A 15,982-nucleotide genomic window follows, 5' to 3' on the forward strand; every position below is an offset into this window, starting at 1 on the left:
GCAGGTGCCCCTAAAAATTTTTCAGTCGTGATTGAAGTTAAATTAGACCAATGAAGTGTTGATGGAAAGCAATATTTGCCACTTCCAGACCTGGCTCTTAAAAATCTCCCTTGAGATTCTCCATGCCCTCTCCCTATAACCTCTTCTTCTGGCTGGATGTAGGAGATCCAGTGGAGGACTCTGAGGTCCTATGGGATGATGGAGCCACTAGACAGAGGATCCTGCACTCCTGGAAGACTAAATGGAGCAGAATCATCCTCCCCCTTGCTCTTCTGCCACTATTATTGGACTGTGATATGCATGATGGATAAACGTTATTGTGTTAAGCCTCTGAAATACTGCAGTACTTGATGGTAGCAGTTAGCCCACCCTGCCTAATGGAACATTCCATTACATTCTTTTCAGAATCATCTTACCTGTTCTGGGCTTTTCTGTAGGACTTTTAGTTAGTTTATAAAGTTCTTCAGAGTCCTATGGAGATTGTAAAAGGAGTTATATTGTACTTATGGATAATTTGGGAAGAATTTTCATCTTTATAATTTTGGATATAACTACCATATGTCTATTTATTCTGGCCTTTCATGTCCAGATAAATTTTATAATTTTTCTCCAAAAAGATGTTAAACATCTTTTGTTTTTAGAACTTTGGAATGTATTGCTATTGTGAATATTTTTTCTACTACATTTTGTAATATAACTGTTGTTTTAAAGCATCATTATTGATTGATCTTATGTTCAACAACTTTACTGAATCCTTTCTTAGTTGTAATAGTAGTAGCTTCCCTTCCCTTAGATTTTCTATGTGAATAACGTATCACCTGATCACCTGCAAATAATGTAATATTTACTTTTTCTTTCCTGATTCTTATATCTCATTTATTTTACCTAATCTTGTTGCATTAGTTAAGACTGTCTTATTCTCTAAAGGTTTGTAGTTTTTCTTTTCATGTTTAAGTCTTTAATCCATCTGGACTTGATTTTTTTATTTAAAAAATATTTTTATTTGTTAAACAAAAAAATTATTTTTTTTAATGTACATCCAAGTTAGTTAGCACATAGTGCAATAATGATTTCAAGAGTAGAAACCAGTGGTTCATTCCAACAAGTGTCTTCCTTAATGCTCCTTGCCCATTTAGCCCTCCCCCCACTCACAACCCCTCCAGCAACCCTCTGTTTGTTTTCTATATTTAAGAGTCTCTTACCTTTTGTCCCCCTCTCTGTTTTTATATTAACTTTGTTTCCCTTCCTGTATGATCATGTTTTTTATCTTAAATTCCACATGTGAATAAAGTCATATATTTGTCTTTCTCTAATTTCACTTAGCATAATACCCTCTAGTTCCATTCACATTATTGCAAATGGTCTGGACTTGATTTTTGTCTTCCAATATTCTAATAGGAAACTATAGATTTTGAATATTTACCTTATTCACCTTCTCAACTCTTTCAGATTATTAAAACATGTAGTTTTCCTAGTTTGAGTAAACTATAACTCTTACAATTTCAATAGTATTTTAGTTTACTCAATGCTATTTTTCTAGACAGACAATTCTATCTAAAAATAATAATTTCTTTCTTATATTTATGCCTTATTTTTTTCCTGTTCTTTTGCATTGGCTATGACTTTTAGACATATGACTGGAATCTCTGTCTGCTTGGGGTGTCATACTAAAATACCATACACTTCGTGGCTTAACCAATGGAAGTTTATTTCTCATACTTCTAGAGCCTGGGGAGTCCAAGATCAAGTTGCTGGCCAATGTGGTTTCTGGTGAGAGTTCTCCTCCTGGCTTACAGGTGGTCCCCTTTTGCTATGTCCTCATATAGTGGAGGGAAAGAGCTATGGTGTTTCTTCCTCTTCTTGTAAGGGCACTAGCCATAGTAGATTCGATTTCCACCCTTATGATCTCATTTAACCTTTATCACAGGCCCTGTCTTGAAATAAAGTCACATTGAGGTTAGGGCCTCAACATACAAATTTTGGGGACACAAACATTCAATTCATAATAGATGGCATTTCCAAATCACTCTCAAGGGTATTTTTTTTCTCATTTTGTCTTTTTATCTATGTTAGATTTTTAAATGTTTACCTTTTTATATATTTTAGGTAGAATTGTAGGTTGTTCACATAAATGGAAGGCAGCCTAGGAACTAATTCATCATATTCATCATTGTGTTTCAGGAGGAGTTACCAAATCTGAACCAGCACAGCTATATGAATGAGCTACTTTTAAATACCTTCATCTGAATAATCTCAATTTTCTTTCTCCTTAAGCTATTCTCCTTGATTGGAAGTCCACACTACCTGCAAATGGAAATTGGACATAAATCACGGACAGAAAATTCTTATTCATCCTTACTAAAGACCAACATGTTGTAAATTTGCTTACTACATAAATTTCATGAAGAGTTGTCAAAATGAAGTCCTAGATTAGAAATAAACACCCAAGTCTGTTTATAAGTATGCATGACTAAATAGATTGGATTTGAAAAGAATAAAAAAAAAAAAAGTAGGGGAAGCAGATTATCAAAACATGTAGTTTTCCTAGTTTGAGTAAACTACAAAAATTGCTAGTCCCTTACACTTTTGGTGTCCTGGAAAAAGTCCAAGATCTAAAGCAAGAGTTTTTTGGACTGACTCCTGGCTCTGCTTACTTACTAAATTGTGGGTTCTTGGGCAGATCCGTTACCGTAGACCTCCATTTCCTCATTCGTAAACACCCTATAGCGTTTGGAATAAGCGACACTGCCTTGGCAAACACCAGGCACTCAGCAAAGCGGTCGTCCTTACTACCTAAACGACATTTGCTTTCACATCCTTGACCTCAAAGTCAGTAAGCAACCAGGAGCAAAAAAATTACACCCCCGTGCTCCAAGTCACACCGGTCACGTTACCACACCTCTGACAAGACCACTGAGGGTCCCTCTCGCGGGAAGCGGATGTGGCATTTTGAAACAGCTGAGGGCGACGCAGTGCGAAGGCAGGATTTCCGCCGCATCGGCTCGAGCGTCTGCGGGACGGAGAAACCAAACCGGAACAGGGAAGAACGCCAGCCTCCGAAGGGTATCCGGAAGCGCCACAGAGAAGGGGGGCGGGCGGGGACTACATTTCCCACAAGTCCACGGGGCAGAGCGAGGGGCGGGCGTCGGGGACAATACCGGACGGGCCTTGCCGGGCAATGCCAAGGTAAATGCCGGCAGTGCGGCTCAGAGGGAAGAGTAATTTACCGTCTGCGCTTAGATTACTGCTAGTAACCCGCCTAACCCAACCCGAGCTCAGAAAGGCCCTGGCGATTTGAGGACTTCCGGGCCGCAAGACTCTATCTCCCAAATCCGTATTAGTCCTCCCCACGCTGGGCCTGGGGGCTATTCTAGGTGCCTGAGGTTGCAAGGCGTTATGGTAGACAGTTGAAGGCCCACGGTACCCGTTTTAGGGTTGACAATCCGTACTGGTTCCTCAATGCCCCCTCCCCCGACCCCTGCCTCCTATTAAATCGGGCTGAAGTTGGGCTATGCCCGGCTTCCAGGGACAAGATGTTAGTGGTGGTGCTGGGGAAGGTGCCCTCCCTTCCCCGGCCCAGGCTAGTGGCTGGCAATCTTCCCTACTCCTTTGGTTAGATTACTTTCGGACGTTCTTAGCTCCAGGCGGCTAAAGCTGTCAAAGTATTGCGGATCAAGTATTGCTAAACACTTTCATCCAAAAATCTCTAATTCTTTCATCTACCCTTGAGGGTACTGTAAAATTGCCAAAGGAGAGGCTAAGTAACTTGCTCTAGGTCACAGAACTCGAATGGCAGAACATAATGTTCGCACAGAGCCTATCTGGATCTAAAGCCCTTTGCTTATGTCCCATCACCTTCTGCAAACCTTAACCTAAGAGGGCAGGAGGAGCTGTGGACGGTAGGGTTATTTTTTTTGCCCAGCGGTACCGACGCTTTGGGCCCAGGCGAAGGATCCAATCCCGCGTTCCCTGTGTGCTCCCACAGTCCCGCTGCACTGGCACAGACGCGGCGGTCCGGCCTGTTCAAAATAGCGAGGACCCGGCACATCTCACTTCTCTTCCTTGGCTTCTTCTCTGGCCCTACTCAGGGGACCCACTGCAGCGCGCGTCGTCTCCTCGGACGCGGCGAGTGGGTGGAGTCGGCTGCGCGGCAGCGGCAGCGGCGGCGGCAGCTAGTGGGTCCTTTAGTGGCTCTGGGGCGGGGCTCTGGGGAGGGTGCGGACGGACCCACGGACCCTGTCGGGATGGGGAGTGTGGCTGCTCCGCCAGGGTCCTGTGGGTGGGAGAGAGGCTCCGCGACCGCTGGTGGCCGGAGTCCCTCCGTGTTGTGCTAGAGATGCTTTTCCTCTCGGTGAGTTGTTTTTCTGTCTCCGCGGGGCCGGCTTCTCGGTCTAGGTCACGCCCCGGGGAGGAGGAAAGAGCTGGGCCACCCCGGTCTGTGTGGCCTGGATAGGGCAGGGCAACGGGGAATTGACCAGCTGCGTGGGCCTCCTCCCTTTGGGCATGTTGATCCGCGGCTGCGCTCCATGTTCCAGTTTCATGCAGGCTCTTGGGAAAGCTGGTGCTGCTGCTGCCTGATTCCAGCCGACAGATCTTGGGACCGGGACCGGGGCCGGCGCTGGCGGCTGGAGATGGCGGACACGAGATCCGTGCACGAAACCAGGTTTGAGGCGGCGGTGAAGGTGATCCAGAGTTTGCCGAAAAATGGTAAGTGCGCTGGGCCCCCGCTGAACAAGCCTCCTGCAGAGGCCCGAGGCCCCAGTTTCTTAACCTCGCCTCCTTTAACCTTATTTCTGCTTGTAGTCTTGCTTATTTAACCTACTTCATTTCTGCGTTTAAAAGGAGTGTAGTTGAAGAAGTAAAGAATGAATTAATTACCTGCTCAATTTTCAAGAAAAAGACAAATATGTTATCCAGATTTTGAGTAGTTTTTGTTGAAAACAAAGTCTGCCACTTAATGACTGCGGATTTGGGTATGTTTAAAAACACACACACAAAAACTGGGATGGGTAGTATGCCTGGTGTGCATACTCTTAAACTGTACTGTTTAAACCTTCCAAAAACTTTTGATGTGAAGGGAGAGAAAGGAAAGAACAGTAAATCATTTGTAAAATGTTTTATTTTAATAAATACATATATACTTAGTACTTTTTTGTGTGTGCTATTTTCTTTACACTAGCGTTCTCTTTCTTATACTTATATTGGGCCTTCCTTGCAGTTTAGGAGAAAAGTCATTCCAGTTGTTCTTGTGTCATTTCTCAGGCTGTTTTCAAGATTTTTCTCTTTATCCTTGGTTTTCAGCAGTTTGACTGTGATGTGGCCAAGTGTGGTTTTCTTCAAATACACCGTGTTTAGAATTTACAGAGCTTTTTGAATTTGTAATTCTATGGGTTTGGACCAATATTAGGAAGTTTAAAGCCGTTATTCAAGTATTTTTTTCTGTGCAGAAGTTTGGGGAGGGGGACTTTTATCTTTTACTTCATGTCCTTCTGCATTATATGAATTATTTTTCACAATAAACTTGTATTTTTTTAATGTCGCATTTAAGCGCTGTTACTGTGCCAGAATGTAAAATTCACTGAATACTTCATTGATATATTATTATAGTATTTAATATATTCTACTTAATTGATTTTAATTAATCATCTGTTGGCTTCGAAATGAATATCCAACACCACTTAATAAAAATTCATAAAGTGCAGATTTAAAGGGTTTTGAAAGCAAATAGAAAATAGTATTCCTTCTGTAATCTCAGACATCGAATTGGAGTTCATAGGAGGGGGTTGAAAGATAAGAGTGAATGAACAACATCTAAAAAAATAATATAGGAACTTATTTAGCTGTTGATTTTCTAACTGCCTGATTAAGAGAGTTTATAGAAAGGCATCACTGTAAGAGTTTTACATAAGTTGTATCTTTATCCTTTTTCTAAACCACACATGTTTATAATTTTTTGAGAATTGTTAAAGGTAGAACTTGATGTCTCTTGTCTACTATCTTTGTTGATATATATTTTGTATTAAACCCATGTAAATATAAACTATTCACATAACATTTAAGAAGCTATCACAAGGTTAAGGTACCCTGGCAAATGGCCTGTGTTGGATGATATTCAGTGTACTGTTATCCCCTGAAATTAAATTGATATTAATTGAAGCTGGAAGTCTTATTATAATGAATTATTAAATCTTTTAATAATTGTACTCTTTAGGGGCGCCTGGGTGGCGCAGTCGGTTAAGCGTCCGACTTCAGCCAGGTCACGATCTCGCGGTCCGTGAGTTCGAGCCCCACGTCGGGCTTTGGGCTGATGGCTCAGAGCCTGGAGCCTGCTTCCGATTCTGTATCTCCCTCTCTCTCTGCCCCTCCCCCATTCATGCTCTGTCTCTCTCTGTCCCAAAAATAAATAAACATTGAAAAAAAAATAATAATAATTGTACTCTTTAATTGGTATGGTCTGCCCTGGACTATTTTGCAAAGGGTGAGATCTGTTTTTTTGTTCCTTGTTGCTTAATCTTTATTTAAGGTCTGAGGTTATAATGAATCCTATAGCATCTATGTTTGGTTTGCCCTTGACCTTTACAAATTTAAATTCTTAGATAACATTTTAAATACACATGTCAAATATGTTATGCGTGAGCAAACACCTTGAGGACAGATTATCTAGTGTCTTACAGAGTATATTCAATACGTTAACAGTTTTTGCTGTAATCTATTCTAATGTATATTTCACTCACCTTAACAAATAAGACTGTTTTTTACTTTTTAAAGATTTTTATTTTATTTTTTTTAGGGAGAGAGCGTGTAAGTGGGGGAGGGGGCAGAGGGAGAGCGAGAGTGAGAATCTTAAGGAAAGTATTAAGCAGGCTTCATACTCAGCACGGAGCCTGACTCGGGGCTCAATCCCAGGACCCTGGGATAATGACCTGAACAAAATCAAGAGGCAGATGCTCAAACAACTGAGTCACCCAGACACCCCAACAAATAAACTTTTAAATCTTATTTTGACTTGGGGCGCCTGGGTGGCTCAGTTGGTTGGGCGGCCAACTCTTAATTTCGGCTCATGTGATGATCTCACAGTTCGTGGGATTGAGCTGTGTGTCAGGCTTTGCACTAATAGTACTGGAGCCTGCTTTGGGTTCTCTCTCTCTCTCTCTCTCTCTCTCTCTCTCTCTCTGTCTTTCTCTCCAAATAAATAAATGCTAAAAACAAATTTTTAATCTTATTGTGACTTACTGAAGATATTTTGAGATGAGTCTCTTGGTGTTTTAGATTTGTGTTATTTAAGTAGGCAACCGTTTAAAAAATTTTTTTTCAAATAAAACTATTTCAAAGCTTTAAAAAATATGTAACCCTTTTAACTGTAATTTTCCCATTTTTTTTAACCTCTGGTATTTAAAGGAGGACAATATTATTGAAATAATGTCTAATAGGTACTCCTAAAGGAGCATATATTATGTAGATAATAGTTACTGTGATTTTGGAATTAATTATTCATTCCTGGTAAACCCGAAACACCAGCTCTCAGCTTATCTGTGTTGTAATTTTCACAATGTTTATAAACTACTAATTTTTGATTGTTACACATTGTGTGTTTATTATGCAATCTAGAAAGTTTATAAAATATCTTTTTATAGTTTTAATTTTTATTATAATAATTTTGATATAAATGTAATATATAAACACATTGAATGTAAAAACAATTTATATATATATATTTTTTTTCAATTCATATCCAAATTAGTTAGCATATAGTGCAACAATGATTTCAGGAGTAGATTCCTTAGTGCCCCTTACCCATTTAACCCATTCCCCCTTCCCACAACCCCTCCTGTAACCCTCAGTCTGTTCTCCATATTTATGACTCTCTTCTGTTTTGTCCCCCTCCCTGTTTTTTATATTATTTTTGTTTCCCTTCCCTTATGTTCATCTGTTTTGTCTCTTAAAGTCCTCATATGAGTGTTGTCATATGACATTTGTCTTTCTCTAATTTCACATAGCATAATACCCTCCAGTTCCATCCACCTAGTTGCAAATGGCAGGATTTCATTCTTTTTTACTGCTGAGTAATACTCCATTGTATATATATACCACATCTTTATCCATTCATCCATCAATGGACATTTGGGCTCTTTCCATACTTTGGCTATTGTCGATAGTGCTGCTAAAAACATAGGGGTGCGTGTGCCCCTTCGAAACAGCACACCTGTATCCCTTGGATATATACCTAGTAGTGTAATTGCTGGGTCGTAGGGCAGTTCTATTTTTAGTTTTTTGAGGAACCTCCATACTGTTTTCCAGAGTGGCTGCACCAGCTTGCATTGCCACCAACAATGCAAAAGAGATCCTCTTTCTCTGCATCCTCGCAACATCTGTTGTTGCCTAAGTTGTTAATGTTAGCCATTCTGACAGGGGTGAGGTGGTATCTCAGTGTGGTTTTGATTTGTATTTCCCTGATGATAAGTGATGTTGAGCATTTCTTCATGTGTCTGTTAGCCATATAGATGTCTTCTTTGGAGAAGTGTCTATTCATGTCTTTTGCCCTTTTCTTCATTGGATTATTTGTTTTCTGGGTGTTGAATTTGATAAGTTCTTTATAGATTATGGATACTAACCCTTTATCTGGTATGTTGTTTGCAAATATCTTCTCCCATTCTGTCGGTTGCCTTTTAGTTTTGCTGATTGTTTCCTTCGCTGTGCAGAAGCTTTTTATTTTGATGAGGTCCCAAATGTAAAAATTTTTAAAACACAAATAAAAAAAAAGGAAAATTGATCTGTATACTTACTATCCAGAGATATCGTCTTTAAAATTTTGATGTGTTTCCTTTTATTCTGCTTTTTATGTGTATGAATACTTACTTTGCAAAAATGGATTGTACTGGATATGCTATTTTTAAACTACTGTTATTTTCTCACTTTATAGTAGATTGTGAAACTTTTCTCAGTCGTTTATATTTTCATACCATATAATTTTTAAGGGCTGTAGTTATAAATGATCCTGTTGTGTATATGTATGATAACAATTTAGTCAATTATTTATTATAAAACATTTGCATTCCAATTTTTTTCTATTATTAAGTATTGTAGCTTAGAGCTCTCATTCATACATTTTGAAACTTTTAACAAAAACAGATCACAGATACACTAGAGACATATATAAAGACTGATTGATTATCAATAAATTGATGTGGTCAAAATTACAGAGGTAAGAAGTGAGAAATCTATTTTATCTTGGATTCTTTTTCTACCACAGCAGACATTGGTTCACTTTAGCCAGACTTCCTATTCACTGAGAAGTTGAAATTTGACCAAAAGGCCTTGAATTTCTTAATGTTGAGGTTTTATTAAGCAGAGTGTACATTTTTTAAGTCAGAGGAGTAAAGCAACGGACAGCCATAACGTTTGTTTCTATAAGACAGAAGTAAATGATTGTACTATTAATGAAATATTTAAATATCACTATTAGTATAGCTAAGCTGATTTACAGCCTTAGTATCAGTTGAATTCTCCAGGTGATTTATGTTTAATATGTCTCCAATAGGTTCATTTCAGCCAACAAATGAAATGATGCTCAAATTCTATAGCTTCTATAAGCAGGCAACTGAAGGACCCTGTAAACTGTCGAGGCCTGGATTCTGGGATCCTATTGGAAGATATAAATGGTAATTTTATATAGAGAGCTCTGAAAGAAATTTTATTTTAATGACATAAGTATCATATGACTTATTTATGTGGTTATGTGTTACTCTGTGCATAAGGTGTTCTAACATACTAGATCCAATTTTTATCCTCCATGTGCTTTTAACACAATTTCATACAAATAGAGAAGTCTCAGGGAAGAGAGGAAAACAATAAAACCCAAAGGGGTAGGTGCATCTAAAATCATTTTCAGTTAGTCTTTCCTTTTATGGAATTTTTTTCATTTTCTTATACCAAGAGCAACTCCCAAACTCAGTTAAGCAAACAAACAAATAAACTCTCCTGCCTGTTTTACCTGCGGGGAAAAGTAATGACTTTTACTTGTCAAATGACACTGTTTGCTCTGAACCTTGAGATGATTCCTAAGTAACTAGGAACATAACTCAGGTACTACTGTGCTAACTTTTTAACTAAGCTGTCACTCCTTCCCACTGTACTTGAATAGAAATTTGATTTTTTTTTGAAATTTGATTTTTAATATACTTTAAAAAGTTATATCCATAGCTACCTCTGTAACATAGAAAGTACGTTATGAACAGAGTATACTAATTGGTGAAGCATATCTTAAGAGCCACACATTTTGATGGCTGAATTTCTTTACCCTGAATTGAAAGTCCTTAAACTCCTTTGAGGATTTGTTAGCACTATACTTTCCTCTAAGTTCTTTATGAATGGTCATAGATAATAGGTTAAATGTAATAGCAATATGGTATTTAATCTGTTTTAAGAAAATTGATGTATTTACTTTATAATTTTTCCTCAGAATTGACCATTGGTAGATATCAACTGCTTCTGGAAAAAATACATAAAAAGAAAGGTTTTCATTTTAGGCAAAAATTTCAAAGGTCTACAGTAAAACCATGGTTTGCGAGCATGATTTGTCCTAGAAACATGCTTATAATCCAGAGCATTCGTATATCAAAGCAAATTTCAAGAACCATTGGCTTAGTTGCAATCATGTGACTTCGGCATCACGTGCTACTCATATTGCAAGATATCGCCCGTTTATCAAGTTAAAATTTATTAGAAATGTTTGCTCACCGGGGCACCTGGGTGGCTCAGTTGGTTGGGTGTCCGACTTCAGCTGAGGTCATGACCTCATGGTTCACGGGTTTGAGCCCCGCGTTGGACTCTGTGCTGACAGCTCGGAGCCTGGAGTGTGCTTTGTGGATTCTGTCTCCCTCTCTTTCTGCCCCTGCCCACCTCATGCTCTGTGCCTCTCTCTCTCAAAAATAAATAAAACATTAAAAAAAAAAAAGTTTGCTCATCTTGCGGATGAGCAAGTTACTCGCACTCCAAGTTTTACTGTATTCTCATTGTCTGTGGGTTTAAAAATTGCCTGTGCTTCACATTTTTGTTTTTTTAGAAGTAGGAAACCATTTCTATTTTTTGAGTGTATACATTAGATTCTTATTTAAAGTAATGGAAATTTTAAACTCAAACTCCTGTTCTTTTAAAACATGGCTGTGATAGTTCATTTCATATAGTCTTCTAAAATGTTCCTTTCTGTCATTGCTGTTTATAATATAAAACTTTTGAAGAGTTCTTAGCAAATATTTATCAATAGTCTATAGTATCTGCTCTATAGTGATATAATATAGTTTATATAGTTTATAATATATAGATGGGCTATTACTACTTTTAAATACTATTTAATTTGACAGTTTATTTCCTCTGATATTGTTCTTTAAGGTGGTACATTTAAAGAGATCCTTTGGAAACATATTATCTTTGCGTAGGCTTTAAGTAGAGAGCCTGTTTTAAATTAATAACCATATAGCATTGACTACAAATTGTATTCTGAGCAATTGGAAGACAGGTATTTTTTTGTTATTTGAATATTTCCATTTCTAGGGATGCTTGGAGTTCACTGGGTGATATGACCAAAGAGGAAGCCATGATTGCATATGTTGAAGAAATGAAAAAGGTAGGGGAAATAATTCCCAGTAGAAAATATTCAGAGCAGGTCTAATTTAATTTTGTTATCAGGCAAATTAGCTGCTTTAAGGAACAAGGAGATTATAATATGTTAGAATACAAAACCTAAGTTATTGAATTTATTAGGGTTTTATCTGTCTCATCAAAGTTCATCTTTTTTTTTTAATGTTTATTTTTGAGAGAGAAAGACACAAAGTGCAAGTGGGGGAGGGGCAGAGAGAGGGAGACACAGAATCAGGCCCCAGGCTCTGAGCTGTCAGCACAGAGCCCAACATGGGGCTCGAACCTACAGACAGTGAGATCATGATCTGGGCTGAAGTCAGACGCTTAACTGACTGAGCCACCAAGGCTCCCCTCATCAAAGTTCATCTTAAGGTAAGTGTTTTTTCCTTAAGATCACATGGTGATGTGATTTTTTTTTATTTTCCATCTTCCCTGCCTTTCTCCATAGTCAGCTGCTTCAGAAAGTATAGAAATAGGAGTCTTTTAAAATACTGAAGTCCCTTCCTTAAGAATGTGGGAAGTACCTGGGCTGTCTTGAAAGCATTTCTGCTTTGGAACTTTTTATTTAGAAGAAATAGTTAACAGCCCTGCCCATCAGTGTTCTCATCAAGTTTTGACTCACAAATTGAGATATTCCCAACCCTGGACTTCTTAGTAGCAAGCATTTTTTCTGTGAATGCAGAGGTCCTTCAGAACCAGAATAAGATAAGGATGCTTTTAATTTTTCTGGTAATTAGTAAGGAGGGCATCCCTTGCTAACTTTAAAGTCTGTTTCAAGGGATTGTTTTGAGAAGTAAATTTATGAGGAAATCATGGATTTTAAAGGTAATCATAGTGTCTTTATAAAGGATCATTTTTATGTTGAAACTGGATCAGAAGTTCTGAGATTTAGGTCTGTTTGATAATTTTATTTTTTATTTATTTTTTTATTTTTTTTAACGTTTATTTATTTTTGAGACAGAGAGAGACAGAGCATGAACGGGGGAGGGTCACAGAGAGGGAGACACAGAATCTGAAACAGGCTCCAAGCTCTGAGCTGTCAGCACAGAGCCCGACGCGGGGCTCGAACTCATGGACCATGAGATCATGACCTGAGCCGAAGTCGGACGCTTAACCGACTGAGCCACCCAGGCGCCCCTGTTTGATAATTTTAAATAAATTGTCTTTAAGCATAAAGAAAATATTTAAAAAGGAATAGTTCTTTTGCCAGATGATTCAACAGTGTTAGTTCCTGTTTGGTCAATTCAGACTCATTTGTTTCATTTTGTTTTAATCTCTTTCATACTCAAAGCTGTGCACTTTGTTACATTTTCATAATTTTTATTCAGTGGACTTGGTTTATCTATAACAGAAGGCAGAGTTTAGTCCTTTTGGCTGTTAACCTTATCAGTAATATAACAACGAAGTCTTTCAAAAGCAGAAAGACAAAGAAAATCTAAAGCCTTTTTGGTTTGGTAACCATTCCTTTTCTTTATTTTAAATATTACAATTTTAAGGACACGCTTCTATAATGTAAAGTTGAATTGACACATTAGGTAAAATTTACCCATTTTTCCTGTCCAGTTTGATTAATTAATGATGTAACCACAGTTTAAAGTGGGAGGGAGATGGATTTAAACTATACTGCTGCCTTTTAACTGTCTTAAGATACTTCCACTGTGCCCGTAGATTTCTGTGACTACTTCTCTAATTAAAATAATATACCAGCTATTTCCTTTCAGACTTTTAAAATTTCATTTTTCATACTGTGAATATAATAAAGTTTATAGTAAACCTTTAGAGGTAAATCTGAAAATGTTAGGATACCCATTGGTTGAAAATTCGATTAGTCTTTTAAAGTATTTCCAGAGTTTTGCTTTGTGGACATCATTAGATAAAATTGCATCTTCTAAATAATGATGTGGGAAGGCAGGTGCCTGGCTGGTGCAGTCAGTAGAGCATCCAACTCTTGATCTGAAGGTTGTGAGTTCTATCTTCATGTTGGGTATAGAGATGACTTAAAATATAATAATGGTGTGGGATAGTACATTATCCCAAAAATTTGATTACTGAATTTGGCACTTTTTTTAATTGCAATAGTTTTCTAACTGAAGCAGTTGTTAGATTGTATTTATAAATACAGTTCACCGTATTATTGCTCTTCAGAGCTATTCTCCTGTGCTGAGCTGTCAGCACAGAGCCTGAGGCAGGGCTCAAACCTGCGAACCATGAGATCGTAACTTGAGCCAAAGTCCGACGCTCAACCGCCTGAGCCACCAGGCACCCCAAGAGAGAATGAATCTTAAGCAGGCTCTATGCTCAGTGTGGAGCCCGACATGGGACTTGATCCCACAACGCTGGGATCGTAATCTGAGCCAAAATCAGGAGTCAGACACTTAACCTATCAGGCCACACAGGCACCCCTAGAATTATTCTTTTAGTATAAATCTCATTCCATGCCTTTGCATTCAAATGTTAAAGAACCTCATTAATTTAATTTATATCTTATAATAGATAATATTTTATGGAAAATTTTTGTAATTTATAAACTGGCCAGTGAAATATCATTGAAAAAGTTGCTGGAATCAAAAATTCTTTTTTTTTCTTAATTGTGTAAATGTTCATTTATTTTTGAGAGAGAGAGAGAGACAGAGCATGAGCAAGGTAGGGGCAGAGAGAGAGAGAGAATCCAAAGCAGGCTCCAGACTCTGAGCTGTCAGTGCAGAGCCCGACCTTGGTCTCAAACTCACGAACTGTGAGATCACGACCTGAACTGAAGTACGTTGCTTAACCAACTGAGCCATCCAGGTGCCCCTTTTTTCTTCTTTTTTTTTTTTAATGTTCGTTTATTTTTGAGAGAGAGCGTGAGCTGGGGTGCCCCTGGAATAAAAAATTCTTTTAAAATTATTTAACAGGGGGATCCCTGGGTAATTCAGTCAGTTAAGCATCCTACTCTTGATTTTGGCTCAGGTCATGATCTCAGAATCTTGAGATAGAGCCCTGTGTTGAGCTCTGTGCTGAGCCTGGAGCCTGCTTAAGAATCTCTGTTTCCCTCTCTCACTGCCCGCCCCCCCCCCCCCTTGCTCGTGTTCTCTCTCTCTTAAAAAAAAATTTTTTTAAATTAATAAAATGATTTAATAGAATTTTAGCTTTGAGAAAAAGGAATAACTAAAGTGGTTTGTGGGAAATAACCCATATTTCTTTAAAGAAAGTTCTTTTGATTCATAATCAAAAGGAAATATAAAATTCTGTTTTCTGTACAAATTTTACAGTCTGTTTTTTTTGTTTTTTTGTTTTTGTTTTTTTGTTTTTGCTTTTGAGATTATATTTTTAAGTAATCTCTACATCCAACATAGGGCTTGAACTTACAACCCCCAAATCAAGAGTCACATGCTCTACCTACTGAGCCAGCCAGCAGCTCCCAAATTTTGCAGGCTATCTTATGAGGATTATTGGAGAATTCAGCCAAAACTTGAATAATATGCATTATGTCTGTTGGACTTAAGGAGAGATCAGTGTACTCGACACTGGCTGCATGTTGGAGTCACTGGGGAATCTTGTTTAAAAAAAAAAAAAAAAAAAAAAAATATATATATATATATATATATATATATATATATATATATTCCCCAGTATAACCCCAGACTAATTATTTCAGGATTTCTAAGAGGATGGGATAATCACTGTACTAGAGGGAGGATTATTATAACATAGTCTCATAAAGGATGGAACCTGAAAGTTACCATGGTGAGGGTCTGGTCCATAGGTCTATAAGTCCAAAATACTGGCTTATTCTTTTCAAGGCTTGACTGATGATAACCATCTTTTGGAGGTTTAGAGAAAAACTAGAATGCTAATTTCTTTCTTTTTTTCTTTTTCTTTCTTTCTTCTTTCTTTCTTTCTTTCCTTCTATAATGCTAATTTTTCTTTCTTTCCTTCCTTCCTTCCTTCTAAAATGCTAATTTCTTTTTCTTTCTTTTTCTTTCTTTCTTTCTTTTTCCTTCTATAATGCTAATTTCTTTCTTTCTCTCTTTCTTTCTTTCCTTTCTTTTCCTTCCTTCCTTCCAGAATGCTAATTTCTTTCTCTCTCTTTCTTTCCTTCTTCTTTCCTTACTTCTAGAATGCTAATTTTTTTCTTTCTTTTTTTCTTTCTTTCTTTTCTTTTCTTCCTTCTTCCTTCCAGAATGCTAATCTCTTTCTCTCTCTTTCTTTCTTTCTCTTTCTTTCTTTCTTTCTTTCTTTCTTTCTTCTTTTCTTTCTTTCTTTTTTTCTTTCTTTCTTTCTTTCTTTCTTTCTTTCTTTCTTTCTTTCTGGATGCTAATTTCTTTACTTAGAATGGGTGATACACTCTTCTAGTGCTCAGCAT

The 15,982-nt window shown here is 37.7% G+C and overlaps 2 protein-coding genes across 8 annotated transcripts in view; one reads left to right on the forward strand and one right to left on the reverse strand.

Moving 5' to 3' along the window:
- Positions 1-3,221, reverse strand: part of ABI1 (abl interactor 1) — a 146,096-nt gene extending 142,875 nt beyond the window's left edge. The window contains exon 1 of one of the 2 annotated variants that reach the window (XM_045061034.1): positions 2,900-3,221. In XM_045061034.1, coding sequence (XP_044916969.1) covers positions 2,900-2,998 — 99 coding nt within the window. In that variant the 5' untranslated portion in view covers positions 2,999-3,221. Of the gene's footprint in view, positions 1-2,237; positions 2,260-2,899 lie in introns of those variants that run through there. The other variant, XM_019834089.2, reaches the window with a different exon arrangement.
- ACBD5 (acyl-CoA binding domain containing 5) overlaps positions 3,127-15,982 on the forward strand; it is a 46,828-nt gene continuing 33,972 nt past the window's right edge. For 3 of the 6 annotated variants that reach the window (XM_006933328.4, XR_002743690.2, XR_002743691.2), the window contains exons 1-4: positions 4,190-4,351; positions 4,536-4,707; positions 9,539-9,659; positions 11,551-11,623. In XM_006933328.4, coding sequence (XP_006933390.1) covers positions 4,337-4,351; positions 4,536-4,707; positions 9,539-9,659; positions 11,551-11,623 — 381 coding nt within the window. In that variant the 5' untranslated portion in view covers positions 4,190-4,336. Of the gene's footprint in view, positions 3,187-4,189; positions 4,352-4,535; positions 4,708-9,538; positions 9,660-11,550; positions 11,624-15,982 lie in introns of those variants that run through there. The other 3 variants (XR_002743692.2, XR_006600366.1, XR_002743693.2) reach the window with 3 other exon arrangements.

This window comes from Felis catus, chromosome B4 (genome assembly GCF_018350175.1).
Source record: "Felis catus isolate Fca126 chromosome B4, F.catus_Fca126_mat1.0, whole genome shotgun sequence".
NCBI classification, from domain to species: Eukaryota; Metazoa; Chordata; class Mammalia; order Carnivora; family Felidae; genus Felis; species Felis catus.